The sequence below is a fragment of the Argopecten irradians genome, unplaced genomic scaffold (genome assembly GCF_041381155.1).
Source record: "Argopecten irradians isolate NY unplaced genomic scaffold, Ai_NY scaffold_0615, whole genome shotgun sequence".
Taxonomy (NCBI): domain Eukaryota; kingdom Metazoa; phylum Mollusca; class Bivalvia; order Pectinida; family Pectinidae; genus Argopecten; species Argopecten irradians.
In genome coordinates this window covers 1-21748 of record NW_027188082.1, presented here as the reverse complement: position 1 = coordinate 21748, position 21748 = coordinate 1, and the positions used below count along the sequence as shown (strand labels likewise).

At 32.6% G+C, this 21748-nt stretch overlaps 1 protein-coding gene and 1 long non-coding RNA gene across 2 annotated transcripts; both read left to right on the top strand.

The window, feature by feature from the left end:
* Window positions 1-995: 995 nt before the first annotated feature.
* Window positions 996-15972, top strand: LOC138313242 (centriolin-like). The gene is made up of 10 exons (XM_069253772.1): window positions 996-1130; window positions 1578-1801; window positions 2348-2549; window positions 2990-3196; window positions 3453-3517; window positions 3951-4077; window positions 9809-9973; window positions 14658-14933; window positions 15435-15654; window positions 15905-15972. Exons 3-10 carry the CDS (start codon window positions 2352-2354, stop codon window positions 15970-15972), a joined length of 1326 nt encoding a protein of 441 aa, XP_069109873.1. The 5' UTR covers window positions 996-1130; window positions 1578-1801; window positions 2348-2351.
* Window positions 15973-16219: 247 nt separating this feature from the next.
* LOC138313243 (uncharacterized) lies at window positions 16220-16950 on the top strand. The gene is made up of 3 exons (XR_011207146.1): window positions 16220-16339; window positions 16500-16573; window positions 16796-16950. It is a non-coding gene; the product is annotated as an uncharacterized lncRNA (long non-coding RNA).
* The last annotated feature ends 4798 nt before the right edge of the window (window positions 16951-21748 follow it).

The following is a 21748-nucleotide window of genomic DNA, read 5'->3' as shown; positions in this document are numbered from 1 at the left end:
TACCTTGAATATTGAAAAAAAAAGTGCTGGAAAAGTGCTTTGAAAAGTACCAACCTGAATTTTGTTAATTGCTGAAAAACCTGTACCTGGTTAATCAATATACCTGTGCTAATTTTACCTGTCCAAACTCGTTAAAGGTCTATATAAGTCATAGAGATTTTTGGGTCTTTACATACGGCATTAAATTTCCCGCAACGGGTGTCAAATCATTACCTGATAATGATTTCCATTTAAATCTGGACTAGTACCGTTATTACAGTACATATATACCTACTATAGATAGGTCTTATAGATCAACGTTACCCAACTAATACGGCCGGGTAGTCGCTATTGGTTGTGGTCCCGGCAGTTCATGGGGCGTAAAATTGTTTACTGTTACATAAAAAGAAATTTAAATGTTATCTTTCAATAAACACATCAGCCAGATAGCTATATTGAAGGTTATACATATTTTTCTGCCTCACTGGAGAACAGTTGAATAGACAGGGTGTATGTATAAGAACCTAGGGTATAGTGGTGAAAAGTAAACTTTATCTTTTAACAAGGAGGTGTAATGTTATAATGATATTACAAGTTCATGATGTAAATGTGACAAAGTCAATATTATTATATAGCACTTAAATGTAACATATAGCCTTTAAGGCTTTGTGTGTTTGAAATCGATATGAGGTATAGTTACCAGCTGTATTAAGAATAGCCCTGATTCTATCTGCTTATGCTAATAATTAAGCAATTGCCTACATCAAATTTAAAAAAATTCCTTCAATAAAAAATACACATTTCATTCAACAATCACTATTTTCATAATCTTTGCTTTATAGGACCAATGTTGATGTCAAACCTCAAGCTATAGAACATATTTGTAAAAAAAAAAAAAAAAAATCTTACCTAGTTATAAAATTTGATAAAATTTGAACTGGGATGCTAGTTATAAAATTTGAACTGGGATGCTCTTGCAGTTAGATTTGACTGCTGTACCTTATTTAGACTTGTTATGAATGCCAGAGAAATGTTTTTGGTTTTAAGGATTGGTGTTTAACTCCTGGTTTTGAATTTTACTTCAGGAGGACTACATTGCGGAGCTCCAGGACAAGTTAAAGCGTCTGAAGCACCGGATACTGAGAGAACAGGTGAGGGTATCATGGAAAAGTCTCCAAATAGCATGACAGCATTAACAAATAGAATTTTGCAGCATGAAAACGGAAATGTCTCGCAAAGTCATGAAAATATAATTCTTGCAGAAATTTCCGGCTGTAGATAATATGATTATATACTGGCTTATGAAAGAGGGATTTTGACCACATAAGGTGATGTGGGAGGGGCTATATTTTTAGGTTAAGTATGTAAAGTCAACCAAGAGGAAGAAGAAGGAATTTTACAGATATAAATACCAGGTACTAGTTTTCAAACCTGTTACTTATATTAGTGGGAGAGGACTTTTGAGGTTGATCATGCTAGGCCATTATATATCAGTACAGGCTTTTAGCCATTTTGAAACCTTTTGATGTATTGGAAATGTTTGTTAATTTCTATAAGTAATATGAACTATCTCAGAAATATGTCAATGGTCATTACAGGAGGAGTCAAAAGCCAATGAAGATCACCGATTGATAAAGCGTCTCCAGAACGAGCTAGAAGATCGTCGAGATGAACTTGAGGGACTTGACCTAGCTATTGACAAACAGAAGAAATCACTAAAAAACCTGCGCAAGGAAGAGAGACAACTAGAACAGGGCAAAGTAGAGGCTAAAGATGAGCTGGAATTCCTCAAGGCATACAGACTAAAGTCTAACAGGAAAAAGTAAATTTATTTACTTTACAGTCAAAATTAAACCTTATTAATTTTTCAGTCATCTTACCGGTATTCAAGTCAAGACCTTATTAAACTTTACAGTCATCCTATTCAAGTCAGGTCCTAAGCCAATTTTCTTTATAAAATATCTGATGGTTTAAGAAAAAAATCTTTGAGAATTGCATGATACCAGTTCGGGCAATGATTGCCAATCTAGGTAACTTTGTATAAACATGCCATTGTTTGTTCGTGTTATCAGGTTCCATTGAATTTCCATAGCTCATATTAGGAGGAAACAGATTTCAGAGGTGGATGAAAAAAAAAAAAGTTCCTAGAGAAAAAAATAATTTTGTCTATGGCCAGAGTACATTGTAAATGTTCCATGGCTTCCTCAGATTCTTAACCTAGAAATTAAAAGGATTGGTAGAGAATGTTCGACAGCTGAACCAATCACCTTCCATGATCCCTGTTAACATAATTTCATATAGTTACCACATTTCTGTGTTGGCTCATTAGTTTTACTTTTTCTAAAATTTGAAAAAAATTCCTCCGTAGGAAAATGTGGAAGAATGCCATGGATGACCTAGATAGTTCGGACGACTCTCTGGAGGAATACATGGTCAAAAGTCGTCAGCGCTTTGTGAGAAATGAAGTGGAAGGAATAGAGAAAACTCTGTCAAAACGACGCAGTCAGCTACGTGATGCTGATGCTCTCCTTCGGCAGTGTAACAGTGACCTGAAGGGAGCGAGGGATCAGGTTAGTTTCCTGGACTCAAAGTCTTACTCATTCCTAGAGTATTACACACAAAAAATATATTAATGTTTTTGTATTAAATTTATGCTCTTTCATGTTAATTTTGTTGCCTTTTTGTAATGATTTACAAAAAATCTAAAATGTGAAAAGTTTAGGTTATAAAACCGTATCTCCCATAAACAATGTAAAGTGCAATATCTAGGTGGTTTTTATTTGGTTTTTTCCAAGGTCAGAAGTCTGAGGTGAATGCCAAGGTTATGTCATTGGCTCCTTGGCCTACTTTAATAGGGTTATTACTAGTTTTCTGAGGTAACCCAGCAGATTCAATGATACAGTTATTGTTTATCAAGAGGTTAAGATTCAGGCTTTATCAAGACAAATTCAGATTTCAAAGTACAACATAAACTTGTCTGTATTTAATTTGATGATAATTATTATTTCAGGCGAGAGAAACTATTGACCAGTACGATAATGCTAACCATCAACTGAAGAGTACGATGAAGGAGACGTCCGAGTTAGAGCGACGAGCCAATCAGGCGGGAGTGGAGCTAATAAAGGCAGCCGAACAGCTCAGTTCTCTGAGGTCAGAGGTCAAGGACATGGAAAGGAAACGATGCAAACAGGAGCGTCTACTTAAAGACGTCAATCAGGTATGGTGTTCTGTTATTCTTAGGAGTTTTTATGTACGTGTAAAGCAATAGCTATTCTGCATACAAGGTGTGCCATTTATTAACTCTATTTATAGATAGATTTCAAAAAAGTCATCAAATTAAATAATTTGAATGTGTTTAGGTTTTACATCAATAAAAAGTTTTGTCAATTCTTTAGAACAGTATTTTTTTTTAATCAAATATCAATTGTCATGAAATACACGATTCATGAAAAACGTATGTTCGATTTTAACAGGTGCTGTCTAAGAGAGATATGGAGTTTAAAGACCTCGACTCTCGTTCCAAAGTCGCCGCTCAGAAGTAAGTAATGCTTACAGATGTTCATTGTCAATATCATAATTGATTTGCACACTTGTGTGTCTCACTTTTTCCCTGCACAGCAGATGCTCATTCTGTTGAGTCTTCAGGTTCTAACTGAAACTTTGGCCAAGCAATCCAAAGGTTAATAAAAATACAATAAGGTGATATTGTATAAAACACTCGATCAATCATATTTTTAAAAGCTTTTTAAAATACATTCAATTTTGCATACTATTTAGATATCTTGATAGGATACTGTATTTGTATGTATTTTAGTGGTAATTTCATTTTCAATGATGAAATTTTGTTGGTTTGTTGTTACACATGTTTTGCCTTGACTTTAATTACCCTAACTTTGAATTATGCCAAGTAAATATATATTACATAAGAAATTAAGAAGAACTTTTTAAAAGATATTTATTTTTTTCTCCAGTCTTTCTCGGCTACAGTCAGAACTTTTATCAACGGAGCAACAGGAAAAGCAAACGCTCTCGTCACTTCGTGATGCAGAAGACATATTAAATAAACGACGTTCAGAAATTGCTCGGATGCGCGATCAGGTAAGTTTTTATTTATAGCATTTAGTGCAATTTATTTTTTACTTTTAAAATAACTTTCTGAATAGTTTTGTGTGTTAATGTTTGTAGTTATAGCTGAAAATCACAAGTTAAAAATTTTGTTTTGATAAAGTTTGAAGAAAAGTGATAATGTAATCAAATTCTACCTATATTATGTGTTTTGTTTAAAGAGGATAGAAGTAGATTTTCTTGACACTACAATTATATTTACACACAAGATCATCACTTGAATTGTTCAGAAATTAAACACTTAGATAATAATGATAATGTAGGTTCATTAATTAACATTCCATTTTACAATTCCTAAGTTTAAATTTTCACTAAACTTAGTCTTAGATGGTATAATCTTGAGTAAAATCTTTTCTCAAATCCGCAAAACATTTATTTTTTAGAATTTTTCTCAGATTCGTTGCTTAAAAATTAAAGAAATGAAGAATTTAATGAATAGATACTTGACTTCAGAAAAGAAGTTAATTGAAAAATAAATTGATATGAACAATCATGATCATTTTCCCATTTCTATTTTTCAGTTATTATTTTCCAAGGCACAAAAATCAAGACGACAAAAATCTAAAGAAGGAAAAACGTGATAAACTGGAGATTTTTTTTCGGCAAGCAGTCAAATTTTTGGCTAACGTTGGACTGCTCTATATATAAACTCTACCAAAGAGACAAATATACAGTGTGACTGTGTGTTTGTGTGTTGGAGTGTTATATACAGAAAGATTGACCTTTGGTCTCAGCTCTTTGACCACATGCTTAGTTTGGCTTTATAGACTTATCCTGTTGTAACCCCCTGTAATTATATATATATATATATCTACCTTCTGATGTATCCTTTACATGTCCGTACCTCTAGGGGCCTGGTTCTAATGTTCTGCTTAATGATATTTATGTTTAATAATATGTCAAATTTCGGAAAAAAAATCAAATGATATTCACTAACAAGTGACATACTTAAGAAATCTTTTTACAATTTTGTCAAAAAACCCTCTAGGTGCCTTTCTAGTGCCATAAGTTTATGACAGTTTATTCTATTGGTTCTATTTCTCACAACAGTTTTTATCGCAAATATGTTTTAATGTACAGAGGAAGTGGTCAAATGGATTAAATTTATTTAAAGTGTAAATATCATTCAATTGTTTTCCCTTCTTTTTTTTTATAAAAAAAATGTTTTGTTTGTTTGAAATATTTTATGATTCACCACTGAATATCAATTATAAAACCATAGTCGTTTGTTTAAAAGATCTTTCATTAGTTGCGTGTTCACCATTTGAGATATAGAGTAGAGTTTGAGCACACATGTATCTACCTTGCTGTTTTCACACTTTTCCCTACACTTCTCCCATCCCTTTGAGTTTCTGCATGTTTCTAACTAAAAAAAATATTTTTCATCTACAACATCAACTTCTAACAAGTTTATTTTTAAAAAAAACCTGACTGTGAAATCCTAAAGTTTTGAAATGTTTACACATACATTTCACACAAAGTCCTTTTTTTCATTAGTAGATGTACTTCCTACCTATTTCATTTATTTACATAATTCACGCTCTAATATAATTAGCTTCATTTGTTTTTCTCACTCTCATTTTTTAGTTACATCTTTATGATAATAAAGTAGTAACGGTGGTCAAAGAGCTGATATCAATGTCATTTAAAAATATTGACATTTTGTCCTTCAATTTTTTGTAGTCAAAATATTTTATGAAAAATTACTTGATTTTTGTGCCAACATTTGTATTGATTGTGTCTAGAATTTTTTGTATCTAGAATAATTACTATTTTTATTATATTTTATTCTTAAAAGGCTTTCTAAGAATGAACAATTTTTGTTTTAATAAATGGGTTGTTTATTTATTTATTTATTTTTTCAAATCTTCAGCAGTAAATTGATGGAATGTAGATTATTTCATGATTTTTTTTTTCATCGGTGGATTTGAAGTCCCATGCAGCAATTTTTTCATTTGAATTCATTTCAACATTGTTCAACATGTTTCACTTATTAACAATATTTCACAACTTAATTAAAAACAAAAATTCAAGCACATCTTTTATTGAATCAAATTTTTTGTAGACATCATAATTAATTCCTTATAGAATCATGATATCTTAAATTCTGAAGTTGCTAATTTTTACCAAAAATATTTAAAATAAAAATGATTAGCACAATTAATTTATTCTTGAAATAATCACACACCACCATGAAAAGATAATAGTTTATGAGTTTATGTAAAAATCAGATTATTTGAGATACCATAGAAAAAATATTAAACAGATAAACAAAAATGGGTAAAGAATCCTCATCTTTAAGTGAACAGTTTTATGATAAATCGAAAAAAAAAATTGTGTGTATTTAAATATTAAAAATGAGTGTCAAAAGAGAGATTTTAAACATAACTTTATATAAATTTTAAAGCATGAGCTTTTATTTGATGATGTTTTGTTGGATAACAATAATAACAAAAAGTGTCTTTTCTGATTTTGTCCTTTTGAAGCATAAAGAAAAGGTAATAGCATGTGCTCCTAAAACGCATGTCAGTGTGTCCTGTATCAATGTCAGGGGTACTGCAAGGGGAAACTTTGTGACATACGGGATACTGCAAAGTGAACCTTTGTGACATATGGGGTACTGCAAAGGGAACCTTTGTGACATATGGGTTACTTAAGAGGAAATAGAATCATGCAAAAGGTGCATTTTTGGATGAAACTCCGAAGGGTGAAAATTCATTATCATATATATTGAAGGGTATTTTGATGATACTGAAATTTAAAAAATTAAATTGACTTGAGGGGAAAAAGAGGAGGCGCAATTTTCAAAATTTTGATAAGAAAAAGAAACCCTGTGCAAAGTTTCCTTCTATAGTAATAACTTAAATGACTGCATGTCAGTGATTATGATTAAATTCCTAATTTTGTATGAAAAAAAGTATGTGTCAAGTGTGATATTTTACGTGTATTAATGCTTTTAACTGTCTAAACAAAAGAGCTGCATTATAAACATGCCTAATATCTAATAATGATATATCTTCCAAGAAAATTGAGGTATTGTTAACAATGTAAAGGTGGAAAAGAAATGTGTAATTTTTCTTTGAAATAATAATGATGTTTGAACTTGATACAAGATTGGGATAATAGACACAATATCATTATACTTTACCAATAAACAAGAAAGATGCATATAACCCTACTGTATATTACTACTAACATGTAGAGATCACTATGTATATAGATCTCAGTGGGTGGGGGTTCTTAGAATATGTGTACAATATCCATGTCAATTTTAAGGAAAAAATCTGGATCTTTTGTGGGATCAATTACGGCTTTAGTTTTAGAGAAAACTATCATTGAAAGTCCATTACATATGTATTGGGACTTTTACAAAGATTTTTTTTTCTTTCAAGAAAGAAATAAGGGTGACATTTGCAGGATAAATCATAATTGAGCTGCAGGCATTAGAATAAATCAATGACCTTCCTTTTCAAGAAACCAATTCAATAGTTATTTATTTTTATGAAGATAAATGAAAAGTATTAACCACTATCAAATTCTTTCCTGATTAGGGATTTAATTAGCAGGAATATTAATTGGGTAATGGCTAATAGAAGTTTTTTGTAAGAAAAATATAATATAAATCAGTATATGTCTGTATCATGAGAAGGAGGGGGGGTCGAATGATCTTTCCTCTCACCGTTTCTAAAAAGGATATCTCTCTTCTCTTAAATAGTTAGACCTGTTTCTGTATCACGATCTTCATTATCTCTAAATGTATCCGGAATGTACAAGTTAGTGGAAGGTACTTTGGATTCAGACTCTTGTACATATCTTTATAGGCAGATATACTTGCACTCACATTCTATGTATATGTAGTTATTATAGACACAGCATGTCTTCACTTTCTTATTTATTTATCTTTAGATATATCATGTCTATATTGGACAGATAGGGAATTTATTTATGCATAGCATTCATTTTTTAATGATGACAAGATACAATAATACAACTTATAATTTTTGAAATTGACGTTAATGGTATATTATTTATGGATTGTGATATTGTTTTGATTTTAGCTTACTGAATACCAAATAATGTAATATTGTTTTTTGTAACTGTGAAAATCATAGTTTAACCCTCTTGAAATCTTGAATAATTTTTTTAAGATGATAATTAACGCCTCATCTAAATGCTATATTACTGAAAACTAGCTCTTCATTCATATGCCCATTTCATATTCAAACACCATGTTGATTTAATTTTCAAACTTCAACCATATATGTGTCAAATGTATCTTAAGTGCTTCCCTTAAGTATTTACTTTCATTTAGAAAATGAAACTATGTGGTACCTGATTGGTATTTTGTCTTTATTTACATAGGGTTATCTGCTCTTGAATTTTTAGAAACACAGAGTCAATTTTTAGAAATTTTTAGAGTCAATATTCCTCTGTGAACTTTATTACCCAAACGCTGCATTCTTCAGGGTGGAGTTCTTTGACCAATGTTTTTCTTGTAATTAATATGCACATTAGAGATTGTTTTTGACATTTCTTAAAGAAACGACAATATCTAATACAAAAATTAAAGACCTTTGTTTCCATCTATATGGTGTTATATCACCCTTGTAGAATTTTAAATAACGACCATGAGGTACACCCTCTGTCATTATTGATTCTACTTTTGATATAACACTATATGAACCTCAACAAAGGTCCATCATTGATACATGTGTTTGTGATAGTGAATTATACAATTCAGTATTATCTAATCATGAGAAAACAACTATTGTAATTGGATGATATATATATTAACTAGTACATGTATTCTACATAGGAGCAGATAACTCTGAATTTTAGATAGTCTCCATGACAACAGTCTCCATGACAACAGCTGATATAGACTCCGAGTTCATTTGTTTGTCTTTATATGTGTAAACATGTGTGAAGATTGAGTATGTGTGACCTTAGTTGGTGTATAGAGAAGTTTAACTTTGGGTTGTTATATAGTATATCTGTGATATGGCAGTAATGGTTTTATATTTAACCTGATTGTGATATATGCCTATGATATATCTGGTGTGATTGCTAAGAAAAATGTATTGTTTATATTTTGAGGAAAGTTGTGTGACTGTACAAGTAATATAATACAGCATTTTGTGTATGAACAATCGTTTTAGCCTTGGTTATAACCGAAACATTAAGTCACGTCAATCAATAATGCATGTATGATATAGATTTGATAAGTTATATGTGTGACATTATTTGTCGGTGAGAGATATGACAATAAAACAGCAAATATTTCAAAACTTTTGTTTGTTTATAAATTGAAGACATTAACAATGGTTTCTTACTCTAATAAGAATGAAGCATTTTGAAAAACCAGAAATTCGACTGAGTGTACCATCCAAGTTCTGTTGGATCTCAAATATTGAGGATAAAAGGACATAATTCATCCAAAGAATTCCATCTTCATGCAGTGAGGATGTATCTTTTAATATTGATCACAACTTTGATGTGATCAACAAAAACAAATCCTCTCTGTAGAAAGATTAGAGAGAAATCGATGATGTAGACTTGTAGGTAATAGAAAAACCTGGTATTTTGAAAAGGAATTATTGACCTAGGTACCAAAAATTATGAACATTTTAAAATGACACTCATTTGAAAATGTTGTCTTGATTTACAAGTGTTAACAAGCTGTGTCCTTTGATTGGCTATTTAGATTGAGGTACAGAGACGTGACCTTGAGAAGGTCGATCAGCTGATGGGTAAAAAACGAACAGAGTTACAGCTTCTCCAGGACACGGCTGAACGCAAAGGAAACGAACTCAACCAGGTCTTACGAGATGCCGAGGGGGAAATCAGCCTTAAACAACGAGAACTAAAGGTAGGGTATACAGGAAGTCTGTTATTACTAGAACTAAAGGTAGGGTGTACAGGAAGTCTGTTATTACTAGAACTAAAGGTAGGGTGTACAGGAAGTCTGTTATTACTAGAACTAAAGGTAGGGTATACAGGAAGTCTGTTATTACTAGAACTAAAGGTAGGGTGTACAGGAAGTCTGTTATTACTAGAACTAAAGGTAGGGTATACAGGAAGTCTGTTATTACTAGAACTAAAGGTAGGGTATACAGGAAGTCTGTTATTACTAGAACTAAAGGTAGGGTATACAGGAAGTCTGTTATTACTAGAACTAAAGGTAGGGTATACAGGAAGTCTGTTATTACTAGAACTAAAGGTAGGGTATACAGGAAGTCTGTTATTACTAGAACTAAAGGTAGGGTATACAGGAAGTCTGTTATTACTAGAACTAAAGGTAGGGTGTACAGGAAGTCTGTTATTACTAGAACTAAAGGTAGGGTGTACAGGAAGTCTGTTATTACTAGAACTAAAGGTAGGGTATACAGGAAGTCTGTAACTAGTTAGGGTGTACAGGAAGTCTGTTATTACTAAAGGTAGGGTATACAGGAAGTCTGTTATTACTAGAACTAAAGGTAGGGTATACAGGAAGTCTGTTTTTACTTGAACTAAAGGTAGTGTGTACAGGAAGTCTGTTATTACTAAAGGTAGTGTGTACAGGAAGTCTGTTATTACTAACTAAAGGTAGGTCTGTTTTACTAAAGGTAGTGTGTACAGGAAGTCTGTTATTACTAAAGGTAGTGTGTACATGAAGTCTGTTATTACTAAAGGTAGTGTGTACAGGAAGTCTGTTATTACTAAAGGTAGGGTATACAGGAAGTCTGTTATTACTAAAGGTAGTGTGTACAGGAAGTCTGTTATTACTAAAGGTAGTGTGTACAGGAAGTCTGTTATTACTAAAAGGTAGTGTGTACAGGAAGTCTGTTATTACTAAAGGTAGTGTGTACAGGAAGTCTGTTATTACTAAAGGTAGTGTGTACAGGAAGTCTGTTATTACTAGAACTAAAGGTAGGGTATACAGGAAGTTTTATTACTGGTAGTAGTACAGGAAGTCTGTTATTACTACTAAAGGTAGTGTGTACAGGAAGTCTGTTATTACTAGAACTAAAGGTAGTGTGTACAGGAAGTCTGTTATTACTAAAGGTAGGGTATACAGGAAGTCTGTTATTACTTGAACTAAAGGTAGGGTATACAGGAAGTCTGTTATTACTAAAGGTAGTGTGTACAGGAAGTCTGTTATTACTTGAACTAAAGGTAGGGTATACAGGAAGTCTGTTATTACTTGAACTAAAGGTAGGGTATACAGGAGGTATTTTTTAGCTCGCCTATTCGAAGAATAGGGGGAGCTAATGTTGTCACCCCGGCGTCGGCGTCAGCGTTGGCGTCCCATTTCACGTTAAAGTTTTTGAGCAAGTTTCTGTTTCGTCAATTGTTAAAGCTTAAATAGTCATACATAAGTGTTTTATTATTTTATAGAACTCCAAGGGTAGGGATGTACAGGAACGTGATAATACAACCAATTTGGGGAACTTTAGGTAGGGTTGTGGAGTCTGTAGAATTTGTACATATTTCTATGTTAACTTTTTCGGTAGCAAGTTTCTATTTTATCACAGAATTGTTTAAGCATAACTAAACATAAATGTTTACAGTGATTTGGTATTCCTAATGGGTAAGGATGTGAACACAGGTAAGGTCTGTTATTACAATAACCTTAGTAGGGTTTTTTGAGTCTGTTAATTAGAACAAAATATTTCCATGTTTTATTAGTAAAAACTTGAAGAAGGGAGTACAACTTCTTCTTAGAATAAAGGTAGCTTTGCTGTACAGGAACAGTCTTGTATTACTAGAACTAAAGGTAGGGTATACAGGAAGTCTGTTATTACTAGAACTAAAGGTAGGGTATACAGGAATTCTGTTATTACTAGAACTAAAGGTAGGGTAGTGTACAGGAAGTCTGTTATTACTAGAACAAAAGGTAGTGTGTACAGGAAGTCTGGTATTACTAGAACTAAAGGTAGTGTGTACAGGAAGTCTGTTATTACTAGAACTAAAGGTAGTGTGTACAGGAAGTCTGTTATTACTAGAACTAAAGGTAGTGTGTACAGGAAGTCTGTTATTACTAGAACTAAAGGTAGTGTGTACAGGAAGTCTGTTATTACTAGAACTAAAGGTAGTGTGTACAGGGAAGTCTGTTATTACTATTACTAAAGGTAGTGTAGTATAACAGGAAGTCTGTTATTACTTGAACTAAAGGTAGGGTTTTACAGGAAGTCTGTTATTACTAGAACTAAAGGTAGGGTATACAGGAAGTCTGTTATTACTAGAACTAAAGGTAGGGTATACAGGAAGTCTGTTATTACTAAAACTAAAGGTAGTGTGTACAGGAAGGTCTGTTATTACTTGAACTAAAGGTAGGGTTATACAGGAAGTCTGTTATTACTAGAACTAAAGGTAGGGTTTTACAGGAAGTCTGTTTTTTACTAGAACTAAAGGTAGGGTATACAGGAAGTCTGTTATTACTAGAACTAAAGATAGGGTATACAGGAAGTCTGTTATTACTAAACAAAAGATAGGGTAACAGGAAGTCTGGGTAGGGTATACAGGAAGTTTGTTATTACTAGAACTAAAGGTAGGGTATACAGGAAGTCTGTTATTACTAGAAATAAAGGTAGGGTATACAGGTATTACAGGTAGTATTTTTTTCTAGAAATAAAGGTAGGGTATACAGGAAGTCTGTTATTACTTGAACTAAAGATAGGATACAGGAAGTCTGGTATTAATAGAACTAAAGGTGGTGTACAGGAAGTCTGTTATTACTAGAAATAAAGGTAGGGTATACAGGTAGTATTTTTTTCTAGAACTAAAGGTAGGGTATACAGGAAGTCTGTTATTACTTGAACTAAAGGTAGGGTATACAGGAAGTCTGTTATTACTAGAACTAAAGGTAGGGTATACAGGAAGTCTGTTATTACTAACAAAGGAAGTCTGTGTTATTAGGGCCCCCATCGAGATGCGGGTGCCCTATAGTAATCAGGTTGTCCGTCTGTCTGTCCGTCCGTCCGTCTGTCTGTCCGTCCGTCCGTCTGTCCGTTTTTTTTCTTTTGCACATTAATGATGGAAGGGAGTGGAGTATTTTCCCCATATTTTACATGATGATTCCCCATCCATCCTAGATCTGCTTGGTAATTTTTCAGGCTGAAATTAAATTAAAAAAATCGGCCATCTTGGATTTTAACATTTAAAAAAATCACAATGTTGTTGCTCTTAACTGATAAACATTTTGTTATAACATTATGATGCAAAGTTGTTCAGAATTAAACAAGGAGTTGACTGTCCAAAGGTAAGGTCATGGGCCAAGGTTACTAAGTCAAAGGTCAAGGTCAAATTTATTTGAGTTAATTGTATGCTCTTAATGTAATGTTAGCTTGGAATCAGGATTCAAGTTAAATACTTGGAAGACTTTTTCCAAAGAATTATAATAATGTACCATCATCGGTTTCCCAATTAATGTTGACATTAATTATTTATTAGCAACATATAGCTAACACGGAAGAATTCGTTGTCAAAATACTACTTTTCCACTTAAAGCACGTCAGACACATAGCAGGGCCCTTTCTGATGTGTCAGTGTTCTAGTTACTAGAAATAAAGGTAGGGTATACAGGTAGTATTTTTTTTCTAGAACTAAAGGTAGGGTGTACAGGAATTATGTTATTACTTGAACTAAAGGTAGGTATACAGGGTCTGTTACAGGAAGGGTAACAGGAAGTCTGTTATTACTAGAACTAAAGGTAGGGTATACAGGAAGTCTGTTATTACTAGAACTAAAGGTAGGGTGTACAGGAAGTCTGTTATTACTAGAACTAAAGGTAGGGTATACAGGAAGTCTGTTATTACTAGAACTAAAGGTAGGGTATACAGGAAGTCTGTTATTACTAGAACTAAAGGTAGGGTGTACAGGAAGTCTGTTATTACTAGAACTAAAGGTAGGGTATGCAGGAAATCCAGTGGTGGCGAAGTTGATATTTTTTTACTGGACAATTGGTCTGGTAATCAAAGACAGTTCACCAGACTGAACAAATTGTTACCAGACCAAATTTTAAGCCAATATATTTGAACTTGAAAAGCCATTAATGAAAGAAAGATACCAACAAAACAAAAAAACTGATAGTAGCTTTGGAATTAGTTATCTATATGTATCCTAAGAAATCGGGTAAAATCACATGATATTAAAAGTTACATTAGATAAATTCTGCATAATCCAATTATTACCGTATTATCTAGATAGAATTACCATCAAAAGTGGATCGCCATATCCGTAATAGATGTTTAATCTATTATACCACCAGTATAAAGTATAACCACCAGGCTAATTTGAAATAGGAAATGTAATTTAATGGGGTTATGACAAGTTTATCAGTAAAGTTGTGCTAAATAAGAACCAGATCTTACATCAATTGATATGTATTATTAAGAAGAAAGTATTGTCCTGCACAATGAGTTTGAATTGAATAAGAATGATTGGAGTCAGTGCTACTTAATACAATTCTTAGAAAAAGAAAGAATGTTTAGGTCTGCAGTATGTAGGGTTGTTTATATATATATATATATGGTATGGATGTTAATGAATTTGTATTCCCTTTTGTATTACAGGAATGTAGAGAACAATTGAGGGATCTAGAAATTACCAAAAGTGATCTGGTGACCGCAATCAAAAGCAAGAGAGGAGAACTCTCCAAAGTGAAAGAAGAAGTGGAAACAGAAGATGAAGTGTTACAAAAACTTATTGGTTCTGTGAATAAACACAAATCTGAACTCAAACACGCATACGAGATGCAGAAATTGGAACAAACTAACCTCAACAGTGTTAAAAGTACTCATGCACAGAAAGTGGCAGAACTGGAGAAAACGCAAAGAGAACTCCTAGCTGTAAGTGTAAACCAAGAGCTTGACAGTATTTTATCGTTTCAATAAGCCTTGATAATAAAGCTCATTACCTTCAAGTTTATAGGATGTAACTTTATTGAACAATGTCTGGCAAAAACCTTGAAACGTTTTAAATTTCTAAAGCTAGCTGGCATTGTGTTTCTGAAAGAGAACAAAATCTACACAAATAAGAATTATCTGTCTGATTTATTTCTACAGTGAACTAAGGATCAGGAATTATTACAATAATCTGCGAATTCAAATTTTGCAAAAAAAAAAAAAATCCCATTAATATCCATATTTAAGGAAATGGTTTTTCTTTCACTAACTTCTATGGCAAAGGTTGTATCCATTTGATATTGGAAGAAAAGGTCTTCCCTCCTTTTGACCTCTGACCAAACCATAGTATGAAAGCAGGTACGTTTACTTCAAGCACATTGTCATGTATCTGTCTCTTCTGTGACTGGCCATCATCGATTGATGAAATATTCATGTCTTTTGTAGGAAAAGGCAGAATTAGAACAGCTCACAACAGAAATCAACCGTAAAGCCTCTGAACTGGAACGGTTCCGCCAGGCACTCGACCGTGACAGACAGGACACTGAACGTCTCAATCTAGACAAGCGTTCTTTAGAGGACCGTATATCGGCCATGACTCGAGAAAAGGAAATGCTCGATGATAATTGTAAATCTTTAGACAACAAAATTAATCAAAATGAAAGAGGTAAGATCAGTTGTGTTCAAAGTGTTTGCTATGTTTGAATAGGAGGCCATTATATAGTGCTTGTCGGAGAGTCATGCCGTTTCAATGTTTATTCAATACTTCTTCTGACATCGTAATCATATATTTACATTTTCACTGCAGTCCCACTATGTAAAACTTACCAAATGAAGTTGGCATTTATCAGTCTATGAACTGCCATCTGCTTATTATGATTGCTATCATTATTGTGACGTCACTATTTTCGTGCCAGTGCAAATGCTTCATATTGAAATTGCCTCTGTGCAGTTGGCATTCATATTGGCTATGGATGCCATCTAAAAGATGTTCAATACTTAAATAATGCAATGTTTAATGCAATAAATCCACTATGAGACTGAAATCTCCAAAATTAAGTATTGGAGTAATTGTGATGATTTCTATATAATTTGAGAGGTGTAACCTTCAAATGAAAACAATACTTTTGCTAAGATGTTATTCCTGCATAATTGAAGTAAATGTTTTTAATTGATTTTTACTCACAGGAACACATAATATTATAGAAGAAAAAAACAGATACCCTCTGCCAAACGCCTAGAATCTTTAGAAAAATAGAGTTACGTCAGCGAGAGAAAGAAATGGATGAAGCAAATCATCAAAGAACAGCTCTTCAGAAGGAAATACATTTCCCTCAAACAAACTGCCAAAGGTAATTAACTTAAAATATTCAAAATTTCAAATCCTGTAATGTGATAGATTCGAAAAACGGAATTAAGAAGAGATAACTCAATTATGTGACTACTTTGTGTTATGTATATTATATATGAAGATGTACATATGAGTTACAACTTTCTATTTTGTATCTGCAGAGACCAAATCAGAATTGAAGGCCCTGAAAGAACATGTGAGAGAAGCAGACGACCAATCTAGGCATTTAGAGCTGGTAAAGTATCACTTCTAAAGGACTTCAGGACACATCTTTAGCTAGCTTGTTAAAACCCATGTCATCTTTGTGAAGAAAACGTTGTATACCTTAAATATGGACAAGCCACCAGACAATACTGAAAATGTACCCCAATTCATCTTCGACATTAATGATTATGCTTGATAGATCATGTTGAATATGTGAAGTTTAAGATTATCTTTAATAAATGGTGTTGAACAGGAACTCCGTGAAGTTACCTCATCAAAGAGATGAGTCTAAGTTAGAGATGGAACGCATGAACGAAGCGATCCGCACGAGTCGACATTCATATGAGGATTATATACGTCAGGAGAAACAGAAACATGAGGAGCTTCAGGTAACTTCTCAAGTCCGTGGCGGAGAAAAAGAGTTTGGAATACCAGGAGGCCCGCATGGTAAATAGTAGTAGGACCAAAAATATTGTTTCCATTTGGCTACAGATCGATGGAATAGAATCATAATTATAAAAATTCAAAGTTAATACAAAAATAGTTTTTGTCTACCTACTTTGGACTTTGCTTCACCTCCCATCTCTTGAAAAAACTCTAGCTGATATGCACCAATAGGCTATTTGAAAACATAAGATAAACTGTTATCTGTAATATTGAAGGATTTTATTTAATTTTCTTTCGTTTCAGGCTCTCAGTAAAGTTGAGAAAAGGAAGTAGAGAGAGAAGTAGAGCAAACTCAACAAGGTCAGTTAATACTAATACACACTGCATGCTTCTCTAATTAAACCAAAAAAGTAACGTTAAAACTTTGATCGCACAATACTTATATTTAATATCACTGGACAGTTTATTTATATCTTCCCTACAACACTTGTATATTCAATTGTGTTGTGTTTCACTGAGTGTCAGTTCCTTTATTGTGTTTTCGTCGATTTTATTAGAGTATCCACAAATGAATTGTAAATTTCTTCTCAAAGCTATGTTCAAATTCAAGTAATAATTCATTTGCATTCATAATTCTTTTAAAAACTGGATTTTTCAAAAAAACGTTCTTAGGATAATTAAGATGTAAAAGTTTTTTTTCCTTTCCCTCCCCTGATTACTGTACTTAAGTTATTCACTGTTTAATTTTTGAGATACATGAAACTCATTTTTTTCAACAATTTTCTAATGATATTCTAAAAACTCTAAAACCTGCAAATTTCCTTTAAGGATAATTTCGCTTCAAAAACTCAACTTCTTATCAGTAAACATTCTCTTTAATGCAGTATTTAGATAATAGATTTCTGTTATCTATGTAGCTCTCCATCAATATACTTTAACATTATGGTTACAGAAAATTGTTCATTCAAATTGTAATAATTATACGGGGGGAAAAAAACATCCAGATATAACCACAGTAGGTAAAAATCTTTCAACTAAAATGGATAGAAGGAGGAGGGTGGGAGGAATAAATATGCAAAATTATATCAAAACCATTGTCTATGTATAAATAAACGTGGCATGGAAATCAAATCATGCATGATAAAATTGATTACATTCCACAAGACCCAATTGAATTTCTAACGCCATGAATCAACCTCATCACTATTGAACTCGCCATATCATTAGCTCAAAAGTCTTTTTCAGCCTTTTTTCCACAAATTCAAATTTGATATAGAATTTCCATAAGCACAGAAGCTTTATTTGATATTTTCATTTTAGTCCATGGATATTATTTTTCATAATGAACCTTCCTATCAAAAGTAAATTTTTTTTTAAATAGAAGATATTGCAAATTTTAAATTTTTCACTGGAACTAGAATTGCACAGTCAAGAAAAATATTTTAGGTATAGCTACTATTCAGTGGTTTGCTATTTTATAGAAACAAAACTATTATCACCAAGATTTCCCTCCCCTATACACGTAGTGCAATGCCGAGATAAGTCAAAGGGAGGTAACTCATCATGAATACTACATAGACTTAGTTTAGATTTACAAAGGGAGATAACTCCCCATGATACATTGTGGGCTGAAGGCAGACTTTGAGGGTATGGCCTTGTATTTACTTTATCTCCCTTTACCTGGTTGGTGTTTTCAGATGGTCAGTAACGCTACACCTTGAACATGACAATATCAGGAGTGACCTTTCAATGAATAAACGATTAGAAACTAGAGCAGCATGCACTCTGTCTTTGGAAAAATTAAAGGTTGGTCTTTTGTAGAATGATCCTATATTCAAGGCATACATATTTCTGGAGACTATTTCTAGATGCTCTAAATTTAAAGCGGAATTGGTAATTGTAATTGGGATGCTTCAAAATTATTCCACATATATCTTGGTCCCTGTGTGAAATAAATACAATGGTCCGCGATGTGAAAATATATTCTGTGTTTTGCCTTGGTTTATATATATCAATCCTTATCAACCCAGTCCTGCATGGTCCGTGACTTTTTCCCCTCCGTAAAAAATCTGAATTCAAATAACAAAAAACTTTATAGTCCTATTAATGGTATAAATTCAACACACATATTCATAATCATTTAATTATTGTATTAAATGTAAATTTTGTCTTGCTTTTCTAAAAAAAACAACTTTATATTCAAATAAAATCTAGTTTAGATATGTATAAAAACATTGTAACATTGAACTTGCTAGTGGGTATAGAAGAAACAACATTATTTCTGTTCTTTATGTTAGAGTCAGTAACTTTTCTTTGTAAATTTTTTATATTTTTACTTCCATATGTTCACTTTAAGTCAATTTATTATTACATAGTTTCGATAGACAAATTCTGTCAATCTGATAAATAATCATCTCCACATACCATTTAGTCATTAATTAGTTAATTCGAGTAGAGGTTCAGAGAATGCTTTTAATTATCTTAACTTTCATCTTAATTTTAAATTTTCTCTATATTGAATTTTATAAATTTTGCTTCCAAAATTTTCCATTAACCTTCTAGTCACTGGTCTCAATTAAATTTCTTTCATCTTAGCATATCTTATTTGGATAATGAATTAAAATATTTTCAACGCAGCATTTATATATAACAATTATTAATTGTAAACCCCACAGCTGTTTGTCCTCTTATATAAGTACTCATTTAGTAATTAACTCATTCACTCCTTGAAAACACATTTTGAACTCTATGTGATTTAAAGGCTGGAACAGCCATATTATATAATTTTCAGGGTGGTTTGAGTTAATGTGGGGCAAAATTAGCCATTATTCAACAGCAGCTTACAAAAGATGATTGGGAGGTAGGAAATGGTGATTATATGATTGATATGTCTATCTTCCCACACCCTCTCGTCCCCTCGCAGAGAATCTTGAACAACATCAGAGCTAATGAAGAGAATTTTCATTAAATGGGACAAAAAATTAATTAAAGATCTAGGTGAGTACAGGCAAATCTTTAAAGATGTCTGATTAAAAAATCCACTCATTTTGATTTGTTTATTTGGGTGTAATGAATTTATGTATATTTCAGATCTATTCCGTACTTTTAACCCGTCTTTTGAGATTTCTTCTATTTATCGAAAGAATATCTAGTTCAGTTTTTGTGAAATGAAATTGTTTAAACTTGAATGATGTTGACCAGAGCGGAGAAAGTGGCTACCAGGAACGCAGCCGAGAAAAGTGAGGGTCATATGAAAATTACAGCTAAGGCTTACTCTCAGTCACGCCAGCTACTGTTTTTCCATCGAATTTAAGAGCTCTTTTGTCACGGTCAGAAAGCTACGCACGGAAGCTTGCACAGGTAAGCAATATGTGGTCACCCAATGACACCTTTGGCTAGTGTTGTCTGTGTATACTTAAAGCTACTCTCAGTGTGATATGGGAGATAAAACAACCACAGCTCTGCTACTGTTTTTCCCAGGGTTTGGGTACCGATATTATGAACTTTAATTGGAAATTATTAAGGCCAACATCCTCTTTTTTAAATCTTAAGATGATACGATCCGATAGGTCTTTTCTTGTAAAAATGGTGAAGGTTTTAAAAATAAACACTTATTTTATACGTTTTAAAGTGCTTTTATTGTTGTGTGTTTCCCTTGTAGACTTTTCTCTTACAAGATTTAATAATACTCATTCGCTTGATACATTTAGATTTTTTTACATGTTATTATTGCTATTTTGCAAAAAATCTCCTATCAGTATGATCTACTCATAACAAATTTCTCAGAGTAAGTACTGAAATCTTAGTTTTAGTTTCCTTCTTCAAGTTTACCTAATACCTCTTCACTCATGACAAATTACCACAATTACTGTAGGCTTTTTCGATGAAATCTAATGTAATGTCTAGTCTCCCCTTGTGTGTATTACGTTTATCTCCTTTGAACTGAGTAATTATCTCCCTTTGTTTTATACTCATTGGTGTTTGTGTTTGATTTCCTTTGTATATCACCTTTAACCTACTCCTGTGCCTCTGCACCTATAGGATCAAACAAGACAACAAGAGAACGTCTTCAAGATGGGAAATGCTCTGCATTGATATGCAGATTCAATTAGAATTAGCAAAACAGGGTAACTTCAGGAGAACGCTCGCAAATAGTGAACCAATACTGTATATTTGCATTGGTATGTACATGCATGATATCAGGTCCAAGTTAATTTCATCAATTGAAGAAAGAAAAAAAGATAATCAAATGACAAAAAGGCAGATTCAATTCTAATGATAAGGGCAAAGGCAAAAATACGAAAAAATTGCTAAGAGCAAGCTAATAAGTACTTGAACCTTTTGAAACTTTGTACTTGTATGTTGGTAGATGACTGTTTTAAAACAATAGTATGCAAAGCTTCATCTCATATATAAAAAATAGATAACACAAGTGTCTTGAGAAAATTCACTTTGTAAAATTAGCTGGTACAAATTTTATTTTGATAAATTAAATTATTTTGTTTTTTTTTTTTTTAACACTTATTGCGATTCTAGGACTAGACTCTGTTGCATTCTGGAAACTCAGTAGACAAAATAATTTGCTAGTGAGAATTAGTGGCTTATGGTAACCAGAGTGCTTTCGAGTTTAAACAGAAACATTAAACCTTGAAAATTTGTAACCTACAGAAATGTTTACTCAATTTATAACAATACATAGAATATCAATAATTGCACTCCATTGTGCATAAGTTAAAATATTCTTCTACTTTTGTCCCTCATTACTGTTCGTATCATATTCATCGGTGTTCTTTTTGTATGTCTTTAAATTGATAAAGGG